The 9,476-nt window shown below is 38.6% G+C and overlaps 1 protein-coding gene across 1 annotated transcript in view; it reads right to left on the reverse strand.

Moving 5' to 3' along the window:
• Positions 1-301: 301 nt before the first annotated feature.
• dctn2 (dynactin 2 (p50)) overlaps positions 302-9,476 on the reverse strand; it is a 29,366-nt gene continuing 20,191 nt past the window's right edge. Inside the window, exons 9-14 of the mRNA XM_056237601.1 lie at positions 8,792-8,830; positions 7,020-7,097; positions 4,308-4,379; positions 2,782-2,884; positions 1,417-1,508; positions 302-439 (exon numbers count right to left, since the gene is read on the reverse strand). Coding sequence (XP_056093576.1) covers positions 353-439; positions 1,417-1,508; positions 2,782-2,884; positions 4,308-4,379; positions 7,020-7,097; positions 8,792-8,830 — 471 coding nt within the window. The 3' untranslated portion in view covers positions 302-352. The remainder of the gene's footprint in view (positions 440-1,416; positions 1,509-2,781; positions 2,885-4,307; positions 4,380-7,019; positions 7,098-8,791; positions 8,831-9,476) is intronic.

The following is a 9,476-nucleotide window of genomic DNA, read 5'->3' on the forward strand; positions in this document are numbered from 1 at the left end:
CATAATTTGTGGACTGTGATCCACACATTAATACAATAACGGTTACAAGCGATCTCTCATGAGAACAAGAGTAAGTACATATAAGCCTGTATTTACACACAGCATCTGCTCACTTCCGAAACAAAGTCCACGTCGATCATGATGGAGAAGCGCTTCAGATCCTCACACACACAGGCAGGTGTGTGTTTGTGTGCATGACTTACAGTATCTGACAGATAGAGCGTCTCAGGACGAAAGGTGAAGCTTTGTAGTGTGAAACTTTGCGGAAAAACAAAATGGCGACGTGAGAAACAAAGATTCTAACGTGAGGAACGTCGAACGGCCTCTTCCGGCATTCCCTCTCCTCACGCTTTTATTTGGAGAGTTTCTTCATCCTCTGGTCCAGTGCGGAGAAGTTCTCCTCCACCGACACCAGGTTCTCCTTCATGGTTTGCTGGACCTGAGAAAATTACTCAGATATCATTTTTCATATTGTTTTACTAGTGTGTGCCGGACACTATAGTTCATTTATGTAAGTGAGGAGAGCAAAATAAAGTAAACTGTGACATATTATACCCAATAATTCTTCATACTGTGACATTATACAAATTTGGCACCAAAAATGGTTCCGACACTTTGAGCTGATCATGTTTTCTTCAGTGTGTTTTCTGTAATTGACCTATGGCTAAGCCACGCCCCCTAACGCGATGAGCCAATCACAGTGCACATAGCTGACCCAATACACTCGGACATTGAAATGCATTGCAGTTAGTCAGTTTTCATTCATTTTTATATGGTTTTTCTTGTCATTTTAAGTTTAAAACGGTCAAACGGTGTGCTATTTTGTTGCACTAGGTATCCCGAGAGGCTGGGCGACGGTGTGTATTTTTGACCCTTTCCCAAACATCTCAACCGAGATAAGTGTCTGCTCTGGATTAAGTTATGTAGACCACAACACCAACTAAACGTGGATAAATTAAACAAGGATGTCTACATCTGTTCTTTAAGTCAACAACGTATTTGAACGTTATCTTTAACATCTCTAAAGTAACGTTAGGCTAACATTAGAAAACGTTAACGTTAGCTGCGTTGTACATTATGTCACTTAGCTTCATTAACGTGTCTGTAAATAACCGAGATAACAAATGTCACCAAATGTTGACTGTGTGTCCGAGTGAGTGGAGGGGGCGTGGCTTAGCCATAGGTGAAATGGTTGAGCTAAACTGGTATTATCTAATTGTGTCGTTAAATTTAACAGCTGACAGATATTCAACATAATTCATGTGTGAGAGTCTAACAGAAGGACGGACAAAACCAGTCAAATATCAACTGAGTTCTGCTCATATTTTATTACCATTTTCTAAACTGTGTGAGATAATGTGAGAAATGTTGAAGGTGTGTGAATAATGCTGGTTTGAGTGTAAACACGAACGGCACCTGCGTCAGGAGAGTGGTGTTGTCCTTCAGAGAGTTGTTGATCATCTGCTGTGTCGTGTCCAGATGGGTCAACAGCTGGCCAAACTGCATCGCTGCAATACCACAGAAACAAACAATAAGAGGTCGGAGAACAACACAATACACACATGAACAGTTCCTGTAAATTTGAGACATCTCCATCATAAAGTAATTACTGAAATTAATCTCATGAAACTGTAGAAACGTCTATGTCAGATCATCTTAAAACAATCTGCAGTTATTCTAATAATAATAATAATTTATAATAAAATATATCAATTCAATTTTTGGATGGAAGATTATTAATAATAATAACAACAATTTTATTATTAGTAGTACTATTATTTTGGGGGTTAATAATACAAATTATATATATATATATATATATGCTATCAAACGATTAAAATATTTAATTGCGATTAATCGCATTAATGTCGTAGTTAACTCGCGATTAATCGCACATTTTTATCTATTCTAAATGTCTCTTGATTTCTTTTTGTCCCGTTATTTTTTCTCATTTTAATGCTCTTAACATGGAAAAGTGGATCGGCTTGCTTTGTGCAAATGTTTTTTATTGAAAACAACATTGGCATATACTGTTCAATTTCACACTAACATTCTCACTTGGAGCAAATAATCTCTCACACAATGCAACACTGTCCATCAATAAAAGGGTGAAAGAAATACTGACGAGGTCCTGATATTGACAAGGGGGCGGAGAATTCGCATCAGCTGTGTGTGTGTGTGTGTGTGTGTGTGTGTGTGTGTGTGTGTGTGTGTGCTTGGCCATCATCAAGTGGTGTTTCAGACTGGACGTGCTGTGATGATGATAGCTCAGTTCACTACGACAAAACACACAGATCACTTTGGTCTCGTCAATGGAACCGTTTGGCAACTTTTTAAAAGTAAACTTTCCATTCAGAATCTTATTTCCATTTCGGCGTCTCGCGCTCGACATCCACTCAAAACGTAACGTTAACCTAGTACTATTTGGCCCAAACAAGTGTGTGCGGCGTCGTGCCTGTTGTTTTGTTTCTTGTTTTTGTTGTCTAGCTAGATCCGCTTGAAATGGCACAAAGCCATTGAAATGAATGGGTCTCATAGCGCAGCGTCCTGTTGCAAAAGCATGTGAAAAAAACTACAAAGTTTGCTAGGCCAAAAAGACCGTTAATCGCGCGATAAAAAAATTGACGCCGTTAAAATGGGTTTGCGTTAACGCCGTTAATAACGCGTTTAACTGACAGCCCTAATATATATATATATATATATATATATTTTTTTTTATTATTATTATTATATTTTGCAGAAAGCAATAGAGATGAAAGAGATGATGAAGTGAAAGAATACCCTGTTCATGCAGTTCTTTGACAGCCGTCAGTCTCTGCACGACCTGCGGGAGGGACGTGGCCATCGCATCCCACTTCTGAACCACATCATACAGCTGAGACACCTGAAACACACGACACCTGGTGATGATGATGTCATCAGTACACGACACCAGGTCATACTCAAGCGCAAGGTGGTAATCCACCAGCCGGAAACTGAAGCATCATCGTTTGGGGGCCGCCATTGTAGCTGGCTATCACCTGCTGTTAGCATCCCATTGACTCCCATTCATTTTAGCGTCACTTTGACAGCGAATAACTTTACATCTGAGGCGTCCAAAGACTCCATTTTTCCATTATTTATTTCTAAAGAAACAGGACAATGTATAAAAGGCTCCATTACTTTGTATCTTACGTTATGGCCCCGTAGAAGCCGTTTTTGTAAAAATAGGCTAACGATTGCGTCATAACCACGGGACGCTCTGTCGCACAGTAGAGAAATTACCGTATAGACAGGAGGAGAAGCTCGCGGGCAATCTTTCACTGTCTATGAGGCAATCGGGGGGGCATGGAGGCATAAAGTCAAGGCAGAAGCCCATAGATAGAGTTCATAAAAGCAATGGGACAACATATTTCAACAACATATTTGTTTCAGATTTCAATTCAGATTTGTCTCGGCACAGCTACTAGAAGGTCAGAACGGCTGCTCACGTCACATCTCCGTCGTCGAGCTCAGTGTGAGTCTGCGCAGTGCGCTTGGCTATCAGGAAGTGAGTGCTTCTAATGGGCTTCAACTGTCGCCGTTGAAATCTATGGGGTCGCTGTGTCCATTTCTTTTACTGTATATGCTCAAGCGTGCCGCACAAGCCCTGAAAAGTGAAGCCAGAGCATCTCAAGCGCGCCCCCCGGTGGCTGGTCCTAGTATAGCTCATAAACCCCACCTCCCCGTGTTATTCAACAGGACACCAACTAAACTATTAAATTACACTTCAAATATCGTTTTTCCAAAGGTGGTTTCGGTCATTTGCTGTCGTTTTTATCACGCTGATGTAAGTTCAAGTGTCTGTTTTTAAAATAAGTTTGTTTTTAGTTAGTTACGTGATGCTATAAAAACGGTGGTGTAACGTAATGATTGACAGCTGTGATTGACAGGTTCTCTGTCACTGAAGCACCAACTGACTTTTTTCGGCATCTTCGGAGGACTGAGGAGATTGTATTTACTTTATTTTAACAAGCCTCTTGTCGTACTGCAATCAACAGACATCAAATTTGGAGCAGAACGGATCAGACATAGGCCACTTAAAAAAGTGCTGGGAGAGTGCATTCTGGGAGAGTGACTCGTGAGGGCAGGGCGTTGATTTGGCAGCTTTACTTCCTGCTCGCTACTGCGCAGGTCTGGTCCCGAGATGTCACCGCCATATCGGGACACTGGCGGCTTCACTTCTCACCAATGGAAGAGAGCGAAGGGGCGTCGACCATCTTTTTTTACAGTCTATAGTCATAGTACATCTGATGATGATGTCATTAGTCCAGTCATGTGGGACGCACCTTATTCTGGGTCTCGGCATCCTCGATGGCCGCCTTGTGTTTGGCTATTTCATTCATCTTCCCCAGAACACTCTGAAGAAAAATCACACCGCAGTCAGTCTCCACAATAACAGCTCAGATACAGTCAGACCAAACATTATCCAGACACCGGATATCATTTTTGATATTTTTTTACTAGTGTGTGCAGTAGGCTTGCCGTGATAGACGGTGTCACCGGTTTTAAGCGCCATCACCGGTGACATCACTTTCCCACCGTGACACCGCGATGTCTTGACTTTTTTTAAAGGGATACTCCACTTTTTTTGGAAATAGGCTCATTTTACAACTCCCCCAGAGTTAAACTGTTGAGTTTTACCGTTTTTGAATCCATTCAGCCGATCTCCGGTTCTGGCGGTACCACTTTTAGCATAGCTTAGCATACATCATTGAAGTGGACAAGATCATTAGCATTTCTAAAAAAAAAATTACCAAAGAGTTTTGATATTTTTCCTATTTAAAACTTGACTCTTCTGTAGTTACATCGTGCACTAAGACCGACGGAAAATGTAAAGTTGCGATTTTCTAGGCTGATATGGCTAGGAACTATACTCTCATTCCTGCGTAATAATCAAGAAACTTCACTGCCGTACCATGAGTGCAGCAGGCGTAATGATATGACGCAGCGCCTGAAAATAGGCCACCTTCCGGCAACACAACGGAACTATTTTCAGGCGCTGGGTCATATCATTACGCCTGCTGCACTCATGGTACGGCTTGAAGTTTCTTGATTATTACGCAGGAATGAGAGTATAGTTCCTAGCCATATCAGCCTCGAAAATCGCAACTTTACATTTTCCGTCCGTCTTAGTGCACGATGTAACTACAGAAGAGTCAAGTTTTAAATAGGAAAAATATCTCTTTTTTTTTTTAGAAATGCTAATGATCTTGTCCACTTCAATGATGTATGCTAAGCTATGCTAAAAGTGGTACCGCCAGAACCGGAGATCGGCTGAATGGATTCAAAAACGGTAAAACTCAACAGTTTAACTCTGGGGGAGTTGTAAAATGAGCCTATTTCCAAAAAAAGTGGAGTATCCCTTTAAGTATTCGTTTTTGCTAAAATATTTATTTGAATTAATTAAAAATAATAATTATCAATTATTTAGTTCAGAAGAGAGCATACATTATAATTAAAAACTGAACTGCGCAGTGCGTGCCAAGAGCCAGTCACGTCACAGATCAGCAAGCATCAGGAGTCAAATTCCATTTAGCACGTGTGGAGATTTTATATTCGTCTCTTAGGGCCCATTTACACCTGGTATTAAAATGAGATCTGTATCCAGATAAGTTATCCGGATAATAAGTGTTCTGATCTTACCGATTCCATTTACACCTGGCCACATAAATGTGTTTTTGCAAAACGGATATAAATCCGACTTCAACTCCCGCGCTATGATTTAATGGATTGCACGCCACCGAAAGCAACAGAGCTGCATTTTATTGATCATCAGCTCATTTCAAAATCAAAGACAGCAATAAGAAAAAGTGGCAACAGCCCTGGTAAGATAATTTCGTTTTTTTACTTGAAGATGATTGTGTGTTAAGCGTCTGTGACTTACTTTCACTTTTATTTGCGATGTTTGCACGTTGGCTTGATGAATAGACGCTTAGCTGCTCATTTGCGGTAATGCGTGTTGCAGTAGGGTCGTCATATCTGACATGAAATAGCCTATATAACACTCTCACACGTTTATTTTTTTTAGCATTTTTGGGAGGAGTAAAATATACATATGTGGTTTCAACAACCAGATTGCGTTTACACCTAGTAAAGATCCGAACACAATGCAGCCAGACTACCTCCAGATGTGGTCAGGCAGATCCGATCACAATCCGATCACAACGTATTTACACCTTGCATTAACATGCGGTTTTTATTATCTGGATAACTTATCTGGATACAGATCGCATTTTAATACCAGGTGTAAATGGGGTCTTATTTATTTGGTTTTATCTTATTTAAACTTTGTGTAATTTATTTAGGCCTATTTTATTTTCTTATTCGTTAATAAACGTTTTATGGTTCTTATTTGTTTGGGCCCAGTTTGCCGATTTTCACTTTTTTCAGCCTATGCGTGGGGTTATTTTTATTCGTTCGTTATGCTAATAAAAGTTCTGTCTATAAATAAAAGTTTTATTATCAGCGAGCCGAGTTTTTTTTTTTTTGTCCATTCAAGCAATTGACGCTGAATTGCCAATTGACGCATATTTCGAAAGTGAAAGTATAACGCGCACGCATTTAAAAGCTATTTAACTCCCCCGCCCCGCCCCCCACGGTGACACCGGGATTACCGGTGTTGTCACACGTCGATTAACCGGTGGGAAAATTTCCTCACCGCCGCAACCCTAGTGTGCAGGACACTATAGTTCACTAATGTAAGTGAGGAACATGAAGCATTGCTTGGTCACTGGTTGAGCTAAACTGGTATTATCTAATTGTGTCGTTAAATTTAACAGCTGACAGATATTCAACATAATTCATGTGTGAGAGTCTAACAGAAGGACGGACAAAACCAGTCAAATATCAACTCATTTAATAACTGAGTTCTGATCATATTTTATTACCAATTTCTAAACTATAGCGAATAAACTGAGATAATGTGAGAAATGTTGAGGGTGTGTGAATAAGTGTTGGTTTGACTGTAAACTCATATGATGCTGAATCCTCATGTTCACCTGTAGTCGGGCTTCCACCTGGTCCAGTGTGGCGGCGTCCAGCGCACTGACACGAGCCTGCAGAAGCTCGATAGTGTCCTGTGAGATATGAGATATTAATATTCCCATCACATAACAACATTCACTCATTTTACATCAAGTTGTCAAGTGGTCTCTAATCTGCTATCTTTCATCAATGCGTTGGTTGTTAACAATAATGGTGTTGTTTATTGATCCAGGGTTCCCGCGGATCCTTAAAAAGTCTTAAATTAGATTTTTAAAATTTAAGGCCATAAAAAGTCTTATAAAGTCTTATTTTTACTTATGAAAGGTCTTAAATTTTAGATGACACTTTGACTTAGACATATCTAAAAGCTTTCCAAATTAAAACCATCTAATTAGCGTACGTATTTTTATTTATTTATTATTCTATCTTTGTGGATTTGCTAGTTCACGTGACATTTCGCGTCACTCGCGAGTCGCGGCAGCATAACTGTCTCCTGCACGCGAGAGGAGAGAAGGAGAAGAAAGGTCGTAAATATCAGTTCAGTTGTAAGTTCATTCTTTATGTGCGTATGGTGTGCGATGTGTATTGTCTTTTATGATATTGTAATCATTGTTTTAACAATGTACGAGGCACTGCGAGCTGACATCGCATTTGTCTCGTGCTTTCACTGCGTGATGTGTGCAGTGTAACTGTTATGTCCCCAAGTTAGTTTTTGTCTTATATTTATTATGTTCTTATATTAGAATATCACATCAGCAAGAGTGCCGTTTTCCCGTGCACAATTCCAATTGTGATATTTATGTTATACAACAGTTAAATTAACAATAGGTTAACATTGAGTTACTTTTTAGACACAATATTGTCAATATTGTTTGTTTTCCCTTTATTTCGCCGACTATAATTTCAAAATGAAACCGTAGCAGAGTCTCAATGCAACACAGCAATGATTTATTGACTGAAATCCGCGTTTTGAACGAATCACTTGCTTCTTTCCCGAATGAATCAGCCGTTTGAACGAATCGGTTGAATGAATGACTCCCTCAACTCACTTATTAAGACAGTGATTTGCCACTGCGGTTTCATATTTAAAGTACCCTTTAAATAAAATGTTAAAATTAGAAATCATTTCATATTTAAATATTGAATATTGATTTAAAAATATATATCTCATAGCTTTATTTATGCAGTTGTAAATGGAGTGTAAATATATTAATGCCACTTCTGATGCCGCTTCTGTCACCTCTGCACTGCAAAGATGGATTTTGATTGAATGATTTAATTTGACTGTAACAGTGGTACTGTATGATTATTATATAATTAAGTATTATTGTATAATTACTGTATAATTTAATTTGAATGATAGTATTTGACATTAAAGGTGATGCATAACTCTAAATAAGTTTAGAAAAAATGTCCATATATAGGTGAAAATGCCCCTGAAAAAATCAATTTAAGGTGGCAAATATTGCCCCTTAATTAAAATATTAATTTCTGTCACTGCTGTGAACTGACCACTGCATAGAATATGAAAAATATGAATATCTTCGTGAGTCAGCTGTCAACAACAGACCTAAACCAGCCATGGCACCAGCACAAAAACACAATCAGTAAAATATCATCTAATTATTATCAACAAAACGTTGAAAATATCAAGATATATTTTTGTCAATACTGCACAGCCCTAATGTACGGTATTAATTTTGATTTCTTCAGGTCTTAAAAAGCCTTAAATTTGACTTTCAAAAGTGTGCAGGAACCCTGGATCAGTGTGTGTGTGTGTGTTCACCGTCAGACTGGCTCCCTGGACCCCGGCACTGAGCGGACCCTGAAAAAAACACACAAAAGGTTCAAAAGTTTGCATGTGTTGAGTATCCTATTTGATCCATCAGGCTTTTATGGCTCATATAGTCTGAGATATAGAGATAATATGGAGGAAAAAACTGCTCAGAGACTCAAACTGAGCAAAAATATGCTTTTTGCAGCAGATGCTGATATTTATATGAAATTCTGATGCTTGTAAATCAATGAGATCTTTATATCAGTAGCCGATACTTACATAAAATGCATATAAATATCATGTCTTATAATAATATCATGATATTTAAATGCTTAGTTTTATGATCAAAGCTCTGTAGTTTTAAAACATATAATGCAATGCAATATTGAGAAATGAACAAAAAATGTGATCATATTTGACACTCGTGATTTTTATAATAAATGATGATGGATAATCAAGTAAACCTGCTTCAGTCAAGTTTAAATATTACTAACAATATCAAAATTATTCTTATGTTTACTTGATAAAAATGAGTGCAGATTTCAGATCATAAAGACTCGAGCTTTTTGGGACGTTTGTACAATTAAACTGAAAGACTTTTACTTGATAAAGAGTGTAAACTGTCCGTCAGAGACAGAAGGACTGGAGGAGATCGACAGGTTTATCAGATCATGTTCATCATTTAGAGCTCATA

This window comes from Rhinichthys klamathensis, unplaced genomic scaffold, assembly GCF_029890125.1.
Source record: "Rhinichthys klamathensis goyatoka isolate OS25496 unplaced genomic scaffold, OSU_Roscu_1.1 h1tg000488l_1, whole genome shotgun sequence".
NCBI lineage: Eukaryota > Metazoa > Chordata > Actinopteri > Cypriniformes > Leuciscidae > Rhinichthys > Rhinichthys klamathensis.